The sequence below is a fragment of the Motacilla alba genome, chromosome 11, assembly GCF_015832195.1.
Source record: "Motacilla alba alba isolate MOTALB_02 chromosome 11, Motacilla_alba_V1.0_pri, whole genome shotgun sequence".
In the NCBI taxonomy this organism is placed as follows: domain Eukaryota; kingdom Metazoa; phylum Chordata; class Aves; order Passeriformes; family Motacillidae; genus Motacilla; species Motacilla alba.
Genome location: NC_052026.1, coordinates 13958961 through 13976025, shown reverse-complemented (window position 1 = coordinate 13976025; position 17065 = coordinate 13958961). Strand labels below are relative to the sequence as shown.

At 53.2% G+C, this 17065-nt stretch overlaps 3 protein-coding genes across 6 annotated transcripts in view; 2 read left to right on the top strand and 1 right to left on the bottom strand.

The window, feature by feature from the left end:
• Window positions 1-1646: 1646 nt before the first annotated feature.
• Window positions 1647-4171, top strand: LOC119705553 (C-factor-like). The gene is made up of 6 exons (XM_038148125.1): window positions 1647-2106; window positions 2421-2472; window positions 2678-2865; window positions 3132-3290; window positions 3539-3658; window positions 3966-4171. Exons 1-6 carry the CDS (start codon window positions 1960-1962, stop codon window positions 4077-4079), a joined length of 780 nt encoding a protein of 259 aa, XP_038004053.1. The 5' UTR covers window positions 1647-1959; the 3' UTR covers window positions 4080-4171.
• Window positions 4172-4541: 370 nt separating this feature from the next.
• On the bottom strand, window positions 4542-14225 carry LOC119705627 (C-factor-like). 3 transcript variants are annotated; one of them, XM_038148258.1, is made up of 6 exons: window positions 10048-10206; window positions 9512-9563; window positions 6176-6363; window positions 5652-5810; window positions 5244-5354; window positions 4542-4928 (listed from the first exon to the last, which is right to left on the bottom strand). In XM_038148258.1, exons 1-6 carry the CDS (start codon window positions 10189-10191, stop codon window positions 4815-4817), a joined length of 768 nt encoding a protein of 255 aa, XP_038004186.1. In that variant the 5' UTR covers window positions 10192-10206; the 3' UTR covers window positions 4542-4814. The 3 variants fall into 3 exon arrangements, with proteins under 3 accessions (XP_038004186.1, XP_038004184.1, XP_038004185.1); XM_038148256.1 differs by lacking the exons at window positions 9512-9563; window positions 10048-10206 and adding an exon at window positions 13129-14225 and having other exon boundaries at window positions 5244-5459; XM_038148257.1 differs by lacking the exons at window positions 9512-9563; window positions 10048-10206 and adding an exon at window positions 13129-14225.
• AARS1 (alanyl-tRNA synthetase 1) overlaps window positions 12872-17065 on the top strand; it is a 16072-nt gene continuing 11878 nt past the window's right edge. Inside the window, exons 1-4 of one of the 2 annotated variants that reach the window (XM_038148250.1) lie at window positions 12872-12928; window positions 14252-14460; window positions 15075-15263; window positions 15901-16046. In XM_038148250.1, coding sequence (XP_038004178.1) covers window positions 14317-14460; window positions 15075-15263; window positions 15901-16046 — 479 coding nt within the window. In that variant the 5' untranslated portion in view covers window positions 12872-12928; window positions 14252-14316. The remainder of the gene's footprint in view (window positions 12929-14251; window positions 14461-15074; window positions 15264-15900; window positions 16047-17065) is intronic. The other variant, XM_038148251.1, reaches the window with a different exon arrangement.

The following is a 17065-nucleotide window of genomic DNA, read 5'->3' as shown; positions in this document are numbered from 1 at the left end:
TGGAGAAGTTCATGGACAGCTGTCTGCCATGGGAGGGACCCCATGCTGGAGCAGGGGAAGGACTTCAACTCTTCTCCCTGAGTAGCAGCAGGGAACACACGCGATGAACTGACCCTAACCCCCATGCCCTGCCCTTCTGCGCTGCTGAGCACAGGGAGGTGGAGCTGGGAAAAAGGGAGTGGTGGAGGGAAGGTATTCATAAGATTTATCTTTTCATTATCCTGCTCTGATTTTGTTAATAACTAATTCAGTGAATATCCCCAGTTTGAGTCTGTTTTGCCTGTGATGGCATTTGGTGAGTGATCTCTCCTGGACCTTAACTCATGAACCTTTCTTACATTTTTGCTCTGCCCTGTCCAGTTGCAGAGGGAAGTGATAGAGTGGCTTTGGTGGATGTGAGGCACCCAGCCAGGGTCAACTCACCCCACACACAGAAGAGGAGGCAGCAGGGTTTGCTCTTACTGACAAAAGCTGATTTATTTGGAAAGGTTGCATTTGGATGGGGGATCAGATCTCCTGAACATGACAGCTCATCATGTTCCAGTTGCAAAGCAAAGGTGGAGCAGCGTCTCCAGCTGGAGCAGGAGAAGTTCCACAAGCTTATGCCCCCTAGTCCTGCCCAATCACATCCCGTATAAATGGTTATTAATTACTTTAAACTACCTGCACAACATCTCTGAACTATCTTAAATGTGTGTATTCCACTGTTGCAAATGGTCTGTGCAGTTGGAGTGATGCTGCAGCAGGAACCAGCTGGGGAGCCCATGGGATCATAGAATCAGAGAATCATTTAGACAGGAAAAGACCCCTAAAACCACCAAGTACAATCCATCCATCAGATGCCCAGACCCTCCCTGCAGGGTGGGGACACCTGGAAACATGCAGGTCATGGATCTCCATTGATTTTAGGTGCAACTGGAGCTCCTGGGGGAGAATTCTATGATGCAGTGATCCTCAGGCCTGTGCAAAGCTCCTGAATCCAGTCAGATGGAGCTCAGTCCCTCAGTTGGTTCAGTCTGTACTGCAGGACAGAGCTGGGGAGTACCTGCACCGCCCTGGGGCTGGATGTTCACCTGCAGAGCGTGTGCCTGGGCTGGCTCCCAGCCACGCCAAAGGCATACCCAGGGGCAAAACTGAATTTCATCATAGCATCACAGGACCATAGTTTGGGCTGGAGAGGGTGTTAAAGACTATCTAGTTCCAACCCCCCTGAACAAGTAGGGATGCCTTACACTAGACCAGGTTGCTCAGAAGCCCATGCAGCCTGTCCATGGACACTTCTGAGGAGGGGGCAGGGATTATCCTTCTATCACACTTAAATATTATAGGTGCTGTTAGAGCAGATTCTGAGGAAAGGGGTCACTCTGGTCAGCCCTGGAGGGTTTTTCCCAGTGGTCCTTAAGGGTTTCTTAGCCTGTTCTTGTGGCTAAGGAACACTTGTCTGTCCTGGCTGCTCCGTCCTCAAGGGACATTCACCTGCCCTGACTGCTCCATCCCCACCCCTGGCTTTGGCATTCCATGAACTAAGGCCAACAAACTGCACTGTGCAGAGTCAGCAAGTCCAGCCTCGCCTGCCTGACCTTGGGCAAGGGGAGGGACAGGCCAGGGATCCCAAGAGGGAGGGAGGTGGTGGGAGACAGTGTCGCACTGCAAGGACAGGGATAGTGCTGGCCCTGAAAACCAAAAGGCTCAGGTTTGGTAGCCTAAGCAACACTCCTGACACCTAGCCCAGGGCATTCCCTGCCTGGGCAGGACGCTTGGCTCCCTTTGCGTCATTCCACAGCCAGCAGGAAAAGTGGATCATGGGTATGGACCAGAGCCAAGAGATTGAGGTGCAGGCTGAGAATTTCTGAGAGCCACGAGCTGATGCAAGTCCTCATGGGAACATGTGAGATAACCAAGTAGCAAAAGGCACTGGCAGAGTCCAGGCGAGAGCAGTGCAGCCACAGCCAGGGCAGCATGGCAGGGCTCCACGTCCGCTCCCTTCTGGTGACTGGGGCCAACCGAGGCATCGGCCTGGGGCTCGTCCAGCATTTCCTGAAGATGCCAAACCCACCTCAGTGGATCTTTGCTGGCTGTCGAGACCCCAAGGGACAGAGGGCACAGGTGAGACTGGGCAGGGGGAGACTGGATCAGGAATGGTGTTTGCAATGGTTGGAGCTGCAGTGAAGAACCCGCAGCACAGGTCAGCTGGCTTGGGACACCACAGGACCAGTTGTGCATGGGATATATGGAGGGGAGAATGGCACAAGGCATGTGTAGAAGGCACAGAGCCCCACTGATGTGGCAGCTGGAGCAGGTGTTGGACACCAAGTGATGCAGGAACAGGGATGGAGTGGCATGGACTTTAGCTGGGAAAGGCTGAGCCTGTGCACAGTCCCTCCAGCCTCTCCATGCCTACACAGTGCCCTCTCTTTCAGGAGCTACAGAATTTGGCCTCCAAGCACCCCAACATCGTCATCATCCCGCTCGGTAGGTGCCCCGAGGTGCGGATCCTTTGCCCCAGTTCCTCTGGCCAGTGCCCAGGCTGGGCACACCCTGGGAGCCCCGTGCTGGGAGGGAGCTGTGCCAACGGGCTGGTGCCTGCGGGGCCATCGGGCACTGCCACCTCCAGGGGAACTGAGGGGACTCCACCATGGGGACACAGGCTCTGACCTCCCCTGTGTGTGCTCTGCAGAAGTCGCCGACCCCGCCAGCATCAAGGCAGCTGCAGCCAAGGTTGGGGAGCACCTGGGGGGCTCTGGGCTCAACCTCCTCATCAACAATGCTGGAATTGTGAAGTTGAACACGCTTGATACTGAGACATCGGAGGACATGAGGGAGATTTACACCACCAACACGGTTGGACCCCTGCTGATGGGCCAGGTGAGACCCTCACCCAAGTTGGGCTGTCCTGGGGAAGCATGAAGGGCTGGTGGGAGGGGATCCTGCCTCCACTCTGATTACTAATGGACTCTCAGTTAATGAGAAGCTCGTGGAGCCATGGGCTGGAGCTCAGGAGCTGGAGCCAGCCAGGGAAGAGGAGGGAGGATGCCCCAGTTCTGGTGTCAATGTTGTTGACTGTGGAAGGAGCTTCTCCCCTGCCCTGTGCCATGTCCACGTGTGCTCCTGTCCCCTCTGTCTCCTCGCAGGCATTTCTGCCCTTGCTGAAGAAGGCTGCCCAGGGGAGCCCAGGCTCAGGGCTGAGCTGCAGCAAGGCTGCCATTGTCAACATGTCCAGCATTGGCGGCTCCATCGCTTCTTCCTTTGGTTGGGAGTTGATGCAAGTCACCTCGTACCGCTGCAGCAAGGTACTGTCACACCTTTGCTTTCCCTGCCCAGCTGTGGGTCCCCTTGCAGCCCCCCTTCCCTTCCCTTCCCTTCCCTTCCCTTCCCTTCCCTTCCCTTCCCTTCCCTTCCCTTCCCTTCCCTTCCCTTCCCTTCCCTTCCCTTCCCTTCCCTTCCCTTCCCTTCCCTTCCCTTCCCTTCCCTTCCCTTCCCTTCCCTTCCCTTCCCTTCCCTTCCCTCCCATCACTGTCCCTGCACTGTCTCCCCCCAGGCTGCTCTGAACATGCTGAGCAAGTGCCAGTCCCTGGCGTACAAGGAGCACGGCATCCTTTGCGTCGCTCTCCACCCCGGCTGGGTGCAAACTGACATGGGCAGCTCTGCCGGACACGTGGTAGGAATTCCCCCAGGATGGGTCCATCAGAGCTCCTGTGCTGATTTTGCATGGCTGGGAGTTGCTGTCCTGAGCCCCTGCCCATGGCTTCCCTGCCTGCCCAATCCCTGCTGGGGCAGCTCCCCTGTCCTGGTGCTGGGTGCAGGGTGCTGGGTGTCCCCATCCCCGCAGTTCTCGTCTCAGTCCCTCCCCCTGGGGTTTTCAGCTTTCTCTTTGCCCTGGAGCAGCTCTCTCCCCTGGCTCCAGCTGCTCCAGGGCCCTCAGCCAGGTCTTGGGCATGGGCTGCATCTCCCCCTCTGCCCCACAGCCGCCTGTGACGGTGGATGACAGCGTGCAAGGGATGCTGAAGGTCCTCTCCTCCCTTTCTGAGAAGGACACTGGTGCCTTCCTGGACTGGGAAGGGAACGCCATCCCCTGGTGAGACACCACTTCAGGATCCTGGCAGCCAAGAGGTCCGTTTGGCACTGCTCCCACCTCCCCCACATCCTCAATAAACTCCTGCTGAGACCCCCAGCTCTGTTGTGCAGTGGCTCATGGGGTGGCCCTTTCCAGGTATCCCACTCCTCCACTGGGGATTGGTGGTGCCCACAGCTGCCCCCAACCCACGGCTGTCACTGGCATCCCCATGAGTTCCAGCCAGCAGGTCCCATGGCACCGTGACTGCCCTCTGGAGACCTCCCCTCCAGGAGGCACTGGAGAAGCTGGAGCAGGGCCCCTCTCCTGAGAGGAGAGAGATCTTCTGAGCCCCTGCAGGAGTGGCTTTCCCTGTCCAGGCTGAGCTGTCTGAGGGGCTGGGGGGTCACAGGGACCAGCTGCCCTCTCCCCTCAGCTGGGAGATGCCTGGTCACAGGTGGGACAGAGGGACACACAAGCTCGGGCAGAGCACAGGGATCCTGCCCCGGGCTCAGACAGGGGATTGAGACTGGGTGTGGAGACAGAGCAGAGGCATCAGCTGCCAGAGTTTACAGAAGTGAGGGGTACAGAGGGACAACAGGGAACACGTGGTGTGGGAAAGGAGAGAGAGGCTTTTTCCCAAGCTGATTCCCTCTCCCCAGCAGTGTGGGGAGGGCTGAGGGCGAGCAGGGGTGACCATGCAGAGTGGTGAGCCAGCGAGCAGAGGCTGCAGCATGGGGAAGAGGCACCATCCATTTGTCCTTCACCAGGGCAGGCTGTTCCCTTCCCAGTCGAGGAAGGCTCCAGAGGTGTCCTGTGAGAGGTTGGCCAGCACGGTCAGGATGCCCCTCACGCTGTGCTCCACTGTCAGTGGTGCCTGCAGAAAAGGACAATGAGCTGTAACAGAGAGCAGTTCTTGGGGAGGGTGCATGCCTGGGAGCAGCATCCATGGTGCTCATGGGGATAGTTTTCTTTACTGCCACACCTCTCCAGGCTGGCTTGGGGAGACAGGGCTGGCTATCCCACATACTCAGTATGTTGCAGCTTGCTGCCTGCTCCCTGCCTGCTCTGCTCCAGAAGATGGTCCTGGCAGCCCACAGTATCACACAAAATCCCCCAAGTGTCCCTGCCCTCCCTAAGATATGGGGATTCAGTGGGGGTCCTGCTGACCCTCCCCTGCACAGCCCAGTACCTCCTCAGTGCCCATGTCAGTCTTCACCCAGCCAGGATGGATGGCCACGCACAAGATCCCCTTGGCCTGGAGTTCCGCAGCCAAGCACCTCGTCACCATGTTCTGGGCAGCCTGGAAGAGGCACAGCCCTGCCAGCACAACCCAGGGAGTGGGTGGGCAGGAGAGGAGACATTTCATAGCCACAAAGTCTGTGGAGGTGGGAAATGGGACTTGGTCCTGTGACAAAGCATAAGCATGACCTGCTGGAAAGGGTCAGTCCTGGCTGCTGCTGTCCCAGTCTCTGTGCTTCCACCTGGGAAAACCAGGCAGGGGGTGGGTGGCTGGGGCAGGGGGTGACCCATGGGCTCCCTCCCCTCCAGGGGCACTGTGCCTGGGACAGCATCTCCAGCAGCTGCCCTGGCACCTCACCTTGCTGGCCCGGTACGGGTACATGGGGGCCTCTGGCACGCGGAGGCACAGCCCGATGGAGCCCAGTTTGGAGGAGATGTTGATGACAGCGGCCCTGCTGCAGCTCAGACCCTCCTTTCCTGCGCCCTTCGCCGCCTGCTCCAGGAGTGGCAGAAATTCCTGATGCAAAGACACTAACGCTTCATTAACATGCTACAGAACCCCAATTTGAGGACCATCCTGCAGGGCTCTGTGACAGACTGTAGGCAAGCAGCTGGACAGACACTCCTGGCACAAGTGCAGGGGATGGGGAAGATGCCCCAAGGAGGGGCCAGGCTCCAGCCTTTCCCATCCCCAAGAAAGGAGTGAGCTGGCACAGTGAGCCTGGTGCAGGCAGCCACTCCAGGTGGGGAAGAACTAAGCATGGGTGATGCTGGGCTGGGCTAAGCTGCTGAGCTCCTCTGGGTAGGCAGGGGATGGAGGTGCCCTTATTCCCATCAGGGAACATCTTCCCAAGCAGGAGAAATGCAAAAGGTCCCACATACCTTGACAACCTGGAGTGGCCCAACCACATTGGTGGCAAACACGTCGAGCATCTCCTGCGAGTCCAGGGAGCACAGTGTGCCGTGGGAGCTGATGCCTGCGTTGTTGATGAGCAGGTTCAAGCCCTGGTCCTTCAGATGATACCCCACAGCCTGCATGGCCCTTCGGATGCTGGGCAAATTCACTGTGTCTGCCAGGGAAAAAGCAAAGTGAAGGATAGCTCTGATGTGTCACACAGCACCCCCTGGAAATTGTGCTGTGTCTGGAACCAGCACTTCTTATCCAGAAAGGATGCAGCAGGTTTAGCAGATTAAGCACATTGGAATGAGTAGCAGTTTGTCCTCACCTCTTGGTTTTGCAGCCTCAGTTGAATTAAACCTTAATTCAACTCATTTTGGGTCATGTGAGGGCTACTGGTAGGAAAAACTTGTCTGTATGTGCTTTCTGTATTCAAGGAATTTATGATTGTACAAGGGATACTTGGTCCTTGCACACTGAGACTCCCAAGTTTATTTCCACAAGGAGCCATTTTTTGTTTCATGCTGTTACCCACAAGGTTTTGGAGCTGACAGATGAGCTGAGGTAAGTACAAGTAGTAAAAGATTTGGGATGTAGCCTGCAGTATTTGGTTGCAGGCTCTGAATCTGAACTTCCCTATCCCTACTGACCAAGTTGTGGGGACAACCCCTCTCAAGTAACAAGGCACAACTGAAACTGAGCTAGCAGGGATAAGCATCCCCAGTGCCTTCCTCTTTGCTTAAGTATTGGTATAGCTTTTGAAATTCTGCCATGCTTTAATTGCAGGATTTTTCTGACTTAGGCAATAAAAGTGGCGGGTTTTTTGTCCAGCTGTCAGGGTTGCTTGTTAGGATTTACATCCTGTCCTGGATACTTACCAGCTGAAGTGGCTACAGTTTGTTTTTTTAAAAAGGCTATCTAAATACCTTCAGAATGTGAAATGGGCTGGTTAGGCCAACATTAAACTTTACATATTGCTTTCTAATACCTCAGGTATACCACAGAGCCCTTAAAACCATAAATATTCACATGTATGGGCAGGTTGGAGTGTGCCCTTGTTCCCGTGCACATTTCTGTGCCTGTTTTTTGCAGATGCCAATGTGATGAGCCTGCTGGGAGTGGGGGACTGCAGATTCCTTATTTTTTTGCAACACTTTGGCCCCTGAGCTGTGTTTCTGTTCTCATGCTTAGAAAAGAGTGACTTAGCAAAGGTTTCCAAGGCTGAAGATTTCTTTCTTGGAATATTTAAACACTGATGGGCAGCAAAAAGATCCTTTTCCCTGGCATTTTTAACTAACCTGATGTCTTCATTGTGGTAAGCAAGTATGTGAGTGGCATGGGACTTGTTGCTGCCTTGTGTTGTGCAGTGCAGACCTTTGTAGAGGTGTCCTAAAAACATTTGAGGGGAACACCACGGGATAATCTGCTGTGGGGCTGCTGTAAGGGGAAGGAGCCCTGGGATCTGAGAGCATATTGCATGTTCAGTTGCAGGACAAATCACAGAGTGCTTTGGAAATATTTCTTTGGATAACAATGGGATGAAGTTCAAGGTTCTGTCACTCCAGCACATGTGAGGGATCCTTTGGTTACCTGGTGAATGATTAACTGCTCTGTTTGGATTAGCTGAGTCATTGCTCCAAAGCATGTGGGACCAACACATTTTTAGTCCTTAACCCCCAAATTTGGTGAAATAATCAACTCTTGTCTCCCTGGAAGAAATAAGGATGGGAAAGAGAGAGAGAATGAGAAGAACTGACAGATCTTACACATTCTTGAGTTATTTTTTTAACTTTTCTTTCTGAAGAGTCTGTGCCTGTTACTGGTTTGAAGACACCTCTTCCTTATTATGGAGCAAGAGAGCTTGAAGAAGCCTCTCTTTTTTAAAAAAAAATCTTGTTGCTGTTGATATTTAAGAGCTTTTAAGCTTATTTGAGGGCTTTATTGACAGGTTGGGGCTTGGGGGGTGTGTTTTTAGAAAAGATTATTCATGTAGTGGCCAGTCCCTTGAGATGTCCCTTTTATGTTGGCCGTGCTCTTCCCATCAGGTACTGCCAGTTGGGGCTCACAGCTCATTTATTTTTTATTACAGAGAAGGTATTTTACTTTAATAATCTACTTAATAGCAAAAGAGAGATTTGCTGCCTCTTTGTAATAAAGCCTTAATTCAAAAATGTCTTATTTTCTAAGAAATATTAGAAAAACTGAACTTGAACTGAAGGTATTTGAACTTTTCACGTGCTTTTAAACAATTAAATAGGTAGATAGATTGGTAGGTACCAGTATGAAATAGCCTTGATTCAGTTTTCTTGTTATTGGCTTCAATGAAATACAAATATTTAGAAGCTATGGCTGCTTCCCACCTCACTTCTTACAGCAATGGCAATCCTAGCGCAGGCACTTTGCCAAAACATTTCTTTTGGATTTAGATGTTCTTTTAATTCTTCATTAATAAAAGCAGCCCCCACTCTCTCAGACACAGGGGAACACGGGAAATCTCTGCTCCTCGAGACATATCCTCAGCCTGGTGCTCCTTATCCCCCCACTCTTCACCCAAACACTGTCCTCCCCAGCGAGACCCTGTCCCTGTCCAGCACCCTGGAAGCTTCTTTCCTGTGAATACCCCAACTTTGCCAACTCCAAATGCCAGCCTGGCTGTTCTCCCTATGCTGTCTAGGCCTATTTGCTGCCTTGTGCTTCTCCCAAATGCTGCTGAAAAAGGTCACTGAGTTTGGCCTACATCCATAGAAGGAGGAATGGCCAAGAGGACATCTCCCCAGTCCAGGCTGTGGACATCCCATCCTTTGGGTCAGAGCATCAGCCTGGGATACCAGGCCGGGCAGATTTCCCATGTGTCATTTTTAGCTATTTTTTCCTCCCTTTTTTACCTGAAAGAAATGCCAACCATGGCCACCTCCAAGCAGATCCCAAACCAACCCTCCTACTTAGGAACCATCCAGGCATTTACTGTGCCTTGTTCATTTTGTGAACCCATGTGTCCCAACCCAAAACCTGGGCGCTGTATTTAGCATCTTTAGGAAGAGACGTCATGCCTTTCCCATGAAACTTGCTCAGCTGAGATGTCTGGATCCACCTCTGCCTCCTCTGAAGCCAGTTTGACTGCTCCAGCCAGGGCACAGCTTAATTTGCAGGGAGAATGTTGCCCAGGTGTGCATGGATCCCTCCCCATGGATCCCTCCCCACGGATCCCTCCCCACATGGCAGGGCTGGAGCTTCCTGCAAAAGCTGCCCCTGCTTCCACCTCCAAAGTCACCAGAGAGCTGGAAGCAATGTTGGGTGCAAGGAGAAAGGTTGCTCCATACCTAGCTGGACCAGTTTGATGCTGGAGTGCTGGGCAGCTAATTCTTGCAGGGCCTGGAAATAAAGTGATGGGGCAAGGGGGGAGGTTAGAAGCCATCGGCTGCATGGTCAGGTGTCCCACTCCTGCTCCCAGGTCACTGAGCCAGGGTGGCTTTGCTTTCTCTGGGGAAAGAGCGCAGGGCCATTCCCAGTGATGGGGTAGGGCAGCAACCCCACAGCCAGCAGGAGAGAGGTGCTGCTGGGCTTAGGAACTGCCCCCCCTCCTGAGTGATCCCAGCACAGAAAAGGGGTTGGCCGGCCATAGGCACAGCCAGGAGCGAGTGCTGAATACATGTCTGCCTCTCCAGCCCCATCCCACCCAGCCACACTGGGCGCTGCCTTATCCAGGGAGCTGGGGGGGTTATGAGGCCCCCAGAGCACTTCTGCCCCCACTCCTGGGCTACCCAGCCAGGACAGCAAGCCAACAGGGCTGCAGGGACCGCGGATCCCCTCTGCCCGCCTGGCCTCGCACCATCCCATTCCCTGTGCCCACACTGACCTTCCCTCTTGGACCCTCGGGGTCGCGGCAGGTGGCAAAGATGTGCTGGGGGGGCTGGGGGCTGGTGGCCAGCTGCCGCACGAGCTCCAGTCCGATGCCCCGGTTGGACCCTGTCACCAGGACGCTCTGAGCCAGCGCAGCCATGTCCCCAGCCTCCGCGCCGGGCGGTGACACATGGCAGGGTTGCCGCCTGCTTGGCGTGAAGAGGAGCCCGGCACAGCCCAGGGTGTGGCTCTGGGCACCCATGGGGACTGGGACAGTGCCAGCACCTGGCCCCTCGCCTGCCCCAAATGGAGTCAGGGTCCCAAGAGGACCAAGGGCTCCCTGACATTTGGCACATGGGGCTGCATGTCACCTGCATTGTCACTATGCTCCTCTAAAGCCCCAGCTCCCAGAATCTCTGTAACAGCAGAAGGGTCCACCTCTTCCACAGGCTTGGAAGAGCAGTACCAGGAAAAGGAGAACAGGTTCAAATCTGGCTGTGGCCAGCAATCTCCTAATTTGCGGGGTAAATTTGGGATGGTTGAATTATGAGACACTAATCCAAAGCCCAGCCTGGGAAACACAGGGAGTGCAGTTTGTGTACTGCAAGTTCTACTCCTGCCAACACTTTCCCCTCAGAGCATCCAGGAGCCAGTAGAGAAGGAACCCCCACTCCCTGTAGCCTCGACCACCGACTGCTGGGGCTTCAAGCTCACATCCATCACCTTCCTCCTTGCTGGAGGACAATGCTGGATGCTTATAAGCTGAAGAAATGCCTGTAAGAGCAAGGCTTCTGCAAACTAGGCCAGCCTGGGGGCATGGATTTTTAGGATGCAGAAGTGTTAAAAGAAGCAAAGAGCTGCCATGTAAAAAGCCTCAGCTAAAACAGAAGAATTGGGGCAACATGAATATGAGATGAGGGAGGAAAAAAGAAGAGGGAAGGAGTGGGGGTGGGTCCATCCCATCTGGATATGATTCATGGCACATACCTGTTGCTCAGTGTGGCAGGGGGAACAGAAGTCTCTATTCCCCAAGTAGCTGAGTGGTTCCACATTTGGCAATCACCAAAGGAACACTCGGGAAATGGTGAAGGGCCCCCACGTTTGGAAGATGATCTTTCAGATGACACAGATCATGAAGGGGAAGAAGCAGTGATGTTTCCTGCCATGGTGGTGGACAGACTATGGCCCCCATGAGAGGTAAGCATGCTGGGCGTGGATTTGGTTGGTGTTGGAGTCGAATCTGCTGTTGCAGACGTTCTTGCAGGTGTAATCACCTGCACAAACAATTGCACTGCACAGACTTGCCTGCTCTGCCAGCAGCATCCAGAGCAGAGCTCCCATTAGGAACAAATTAGACTGGAGTTTCCTCTTTTCCTTCCAGGCTCCTTGGGAAGGAAACAACAGAAACAAGCAAAGAGGGCTGCACGACCAGGAATGGTACAGGCCAGGGCCAGGCAGGGGAGTGACCTTTGGAAAGGGCTGACCGATGGCAGCCAAGGACAGCAGCACAGGCATATTCATGTCTCCAGAATCACAGTCCAGGGCCAGAAAGTATGCACCAGGGAAGAGATGAGACCCAGCTACAATGCTATAGAGGCACCTGGGAACCATCTAGGTTAGAGAGGAACTGAGAGAACTCTACTCCAAGGCCCATCAGGAGGAGCAGGATCAGCAGTGACTTCAGAGCAGGTTGCCCAGGGTTTGAACCTGACCTCAAAACCCTTCAGGGACTCCGCAGACTTCCCAAACCCCCTTTCAATGCTTGATTGTCCTCAAAGTGACTTTTTTTGTCAGCGTGGCACCTCCCCTGCATACATGCTGTGCCCCTTGGCCTGGGTCCACAAGGCCCTTCCCGTGAGCTCCATGACCAGAGCCATGCAGTGACCTTTCCTGCTCCTCACAGCCTTGCCCTTGACCCCGCAGACCCCTGCAAAGACCCTGTAGCCATTGCATCCCCCAGCAGGGCTTTGTTCACCCCTCCAGCACCCCCAGCTCAGTGCCCCCCAGCCAGCTCCTGCTCTGCCACAGCCCCTTCCCGGCTGAGCCCCACAGCTCCTGCTCCCTCCAGGGCCGCCGGCAGCATCATTGTTGCAAAATGCGGAATGTGTCAGTCAGTATATCTTAAGTCAGGCTGTTCTTTTGATGTAAGACCTTTGTATACTTTCAAGCCTAATCAGCAGGAAAGGAGAGCTAATCGCTGGAAGAGGCAGCAGCCAGCATCCCTCACTCAAGGACATTCCGGAACGAACAAGATTTAGGGATTGCTAACTTGGCAAAATACACAGGTCAGTGTGTCTCAGAGCTAAAGCATCTTCATTGTAACACTAAAAATCATACCTCCAGATCAAAAAGACCCTCTGCACATGAAGACCCTTGCCCTGAGCATGAGTAGAACTTAGCTGGGGTTACATGATTTGTATGAAAGGTACTGGTCAATCCTAACAGGATGGCTGTGCTTGAGAAGTCACTAACCCTGAATTTCTGGGTCTAAATAACAGCATGGAAAGTCCGGTGGGGTGTGCTGGCTTTGTGGAATACCACCGAGCACCCAGGCTGGGGCAGCTCTGAAACAAACAATGTCTCACTCGAGTGTGTCATTATCGGTTCTTTGCACACCAGGGACCGAACCTGATTTCTGAGGCAGCCTCCCCGCGCCTGCAGGGCCGGCACCCCTAAAATGGCGGCGCCCACTGCGGCTTCAGCCCGCCCGCGTCACGCGCCCGCCGTGTCCCCCCATTGCATCAGCCGGGGGCGGGGCACCGCGCGGATGGGTGGGGCTGGCAGAAGAGTGACAGGCCTCGCAACCAATGGGAGGTGGCGCTCCGCAGAGGGGCGGGGCGGAGCGGCGCTGCGGCGCGGCCGGAGGAGCGCGGCGAGGGGCGGCGGTGGTCGCGCAGGTACGGCCCGAGCGGCCTGGGCAGCTCCGGCTGCTGGGCTGGGCTCCCGTGGCCCCGCCGGGACCGCGGGACAGGGGAGAGGGGCACGGAGAGGGCCGGGCGGGAGAGTGGCGGTGGCGGTGCGCTGGTCGCGCCCCATGCGGGCCCGCGGGGGGATGCCGGGCGGCCGGCGGCGCTGCCGGACACCGCTGTGCCCTCACCGCTCCTCGGGCGCTGGAGAGCGGATGTGTCTGGGCAGAGGCTCTCATAGGTCCTGGGCTGTTGTGCTTGGTTCTCCCCACCTCGGGTCCTTCCCTCCTGCAGCATCGGGTTGGGCTCGATGAGCTCAGAGCGCTTTTCCAACCTAATTGATTCTGTGCTGGGGATGCTCCCAGGCCTTGCTCCTGTGGGGAATTCCCGGCTCTCCGCGCCGCAGCAGCTGCTGGGAGCTCGCCTCCCTCCCTGGATCCGCATTGCGCTGAGCTGTCAGGGACAGCCCTGTGTAGCCGTAGGACACGGGCGGTGCTGCCCGCCAGGCTGTCATTTGCCTCTGGTGTACATGCAGGGATGTGGGTCCGCTCAAGGAAGGCTTCCGGGCATCCCTGCAGCTGGCTTTGCTTTGAGCAGGGAGGGTGGACAAGGTTATATTCAGGGGTCATGTTCAAACTTGGCTGTTCTATGATTTAGTCATTGAATCACAGAAGGGTTTGCATTGGAAGATACCTTAAAGCCCACCTGATTCTAGCACCCCTGCCATAAGCAGGGATACCTTCCACTACACAGTGCTGCCCCATCCAACCTGGCCTTGAACACTTCCAAGGATGGGGAAGGCGCATCTTCTCTTGGCAACATGTGCAAGGTCTTCACCACTCATGCAGGGAATAATTTCTTCCTAATATCTAACCTAAACCTCTCCTTTTCCTGCCCATGTAAAAAGTTGCTGTCCATCATTTTTATAAGCCCCTTTAAATAGTGGAAGGCCATAATAATGTCTCCTCACTCTGCAGTTAATCACCTTGAATGCTTTGGTGAATTGACAGTCCCTCTGTCCCCCTAAGGTGAACGCAACCTACTAAATTTAGTATCCATGTGAGTTTGATACTTTATAACGATGTGTTTTCAGGCAACAGGCAACTTGAGGTAGAGCCCCAGAAATCAGGGCGTTTTAGGGAGAGGAAATTTCAGCTCCGGCCACCACTCTTTGGGGCAGGTTGATGGTTGGACAGAAGTGTCAGTGAGTACTTAACGATGTGGGGAGACCCTTTCAGGAGTTGGAGACAATGATCCTGATGTTCACCTTGAGCTGACAACACATCAGAGTGTTGTTTGTTTTCCTTTGTTCAGACTGCACTGAGGTTTTGCCACTTTCCTGCCACTTGCTTTGGACAGTGGCAACTTCCAGCTTCCAGATGGAGACCCCGCTCACTGCCAGCCAGATCCGGCAACGGTTCATTGACTTCTTCAGGGAAAACAAGCACACCTACGTGCACTCATCTTCCACAATCCCCCTGGATGACCCCACACTGCTCTTTGCCAATGCTGGTATGAATCAGGTAGGATTCCTACCCTGGCACTGTGGTCCTACGAACATATCCTGTTGGAACCTGTGAAGCTGTTTGCAGAGCTGTTCGGAAAATTACTGTTTACTCCACCTTCCCTCTGGTCACAGAGAGATGGGTGGTGTGTCCTCTGGAGTCCTCTGTGCTCTCACAAAATTGGCAAGAGCTCTGGAACTGGTTCCTATGGTGAGAGCTCTGCCAGTCTCGTTTCCTTGACCCTTGGTACCACAGCAGTCCTGGCACAAATGACTAATGGTGTCTTTGAAGAGTGGCTGAGACTGGGATGCTGCAAGGGCTCTGCTGCAGATCAGCACCCAGATTTTTATTTTTGACAGCTGGGAATCTGACAGCTTTCAGTCCCTTTGGAAGGCCTGGGGTTTGGTGGGCTCTAGGAACACCTGTGTGTGTCCCAGTGCTGAGTTTTAGGCAGCCTTCTCATGGACAGGAGCAGCAGGATTGTTTCTGAAAGGTGCTTTGGGTATGTTCAGACTAGTGATATCATGACACTTACTGCCTTGCTGTTGCAACATTTGCAAATAGTTTCTGAATGCTTTTCCCAGTTTCTCAGCTTTTCTAGCAGTTCACTTGTCCTTTTTCTCTCCTTGCAGTTCAAACCCATCTTCCTCAATACCATCGACCCCTCGCACCCGCTCGCTAAGCTGAGCAGAGCCACCAACACTCAGAAGTGCATCCGAGCAGGGGGCAAGCACAATGACCTGGATGACGTGGGCAAAGATGTGTACCACCACACCTTCTTTGAGATGTTGGGGTCCTGGTCCTTTGGGGATTATTTCAAGGTAAATCAGTCTGGGTGCAGCCCTGAATGTCTTGCGCAGATTTATCCAGCTCTGTAAGCTCAGCAGAGCAGTTGCCAAGAGGAAAGAGAATATGTTGGCAAAGAGGTGCATGTGGCTCCTTTGGAATAAATGAGCTTGGAAGCTGCCCCAACCCTGCAGAATGATTCGAGATCCATTACTTAAGGTTTACAAAGCTGATTAAATTAACTCTGCTAGTTTGGAGTCTTCAGGTGGAGATTTTAGCGGCTATCCTGGAGATGTGGGGACTAACATGTGCTGTGCAGCTTGACTGACCTTCAAACAGGAGCGATCATACAATAATGACTTCCTTTCCCAAGCTTCTTGCTAGTGTAGTATTCAAAGTCAGTGTAGTGTAGTATTCAAAGTGTAGTATTCAAAGTCAGAATTAAAAGCATTTTTTGGAGGCAGTGAACATGCTAGGCATTAACTTGGCTGCATCAAGACAGTCATGTGAGATGTTTTTTGTGCCCTCTTCACTGCATGTATTAATTTTTCTCTTTCTTATGTCAAAAGTTAGAAAGTTTTCAGCTGCTCATACCTACAGTAGTCAGTACTTTGGATGTTGAAGAGAAGTTGTCTTTGCATTCACTTGCTGACCTCATGTTTCCTTCTGCAGGAACTTGCTTGTAAACTGGCACTGGAACTTCTCACCAAGGAGTTTGGCATCCCTGCTGAAAGACTCTATGTCACTTACTTTGGTGGAAATGAGGCTGCAGGACTGCAACCAGACCTGGAGTGCAAGCAGATCTGGTTGGATTTGGGGTAAGGCCTTTCACTGAGGAAGGTGCATGTTTTGGTGAGCAATAATAATTTATTTGGCTTGGACATTAGGAAAAAAATCTTCACAGAAGCAGAACAGAACAGGCTGCTCAGAGCAATGGTGGAGTCACCATTCCTGGAGGGATTTTAAAGCTGTGTAACTATGGGATTTTGGGGCATGGTTTAGTGGTGAGTTTGGCAGTATTGGAGTAATGGTTGGACTTGGTGATCTGAAAGGTCTTTTCCAACCTAAATGTTTCTGTGGCTCAATGATGGCCTGTGTTACATGGCAGAACACATACAAAAGGAGACTTTAACAGAATTGAAGTGTCACAAATAACTTTTGCAGAGTGGTGGAGCTTCCAAACCAAAGGGAAGTATGCATATAAGATAGAAGATACTGAGAGCTCTGGTTTCAAAATCTCTTGTGTAAGCTTAAGAGTTCTGCTTGGTGAGGTGGATGGGATGTCCTGCCCGGCATGCTGCCACTAACAGCATTTGAGAAGATCATGGAATCACAGAACTGTAGAATGGTTTGGGTTGGAAGGGACCTTACAGCTCATCTTGTTCCAAGCCCTGTCCAACCTGGCTTTGAATACTTTGAGGGATGGGGCAGACACAGCTTCTCTGGGCAGCCTGTTCCACTGCCTCACTATGCTTACAGGGAAGAGTTTATTCATTATGTATAATATGCATCTGCTCTCTGTTAGTTTAAAGCCCTTTTCCTATCACTCCATGCCTTTCAAAACAGTTCCTTTGCAAATTTCTTGTAGTCCTCTTTAGGTACTGAAAGGCCACAGCAAGGTAATCCCAGAGCCTTTTCTTCTCCGTGCTGAACAATCCACATTCTCTCAGCCTTTTCTCACAGGAGAGGTTCTTCATCCCATCAGTGTCTTCTTGCTGATGGCAATACTGAGGTGTTGTATAAATCTCTTGTCTCCTCCTGGGATGACTGCCAGGTGCTAGTGTTCACTTGATCCCCTCAGCAGGGATCCTGAGCATTAGGCTCTTGGATTGATCTG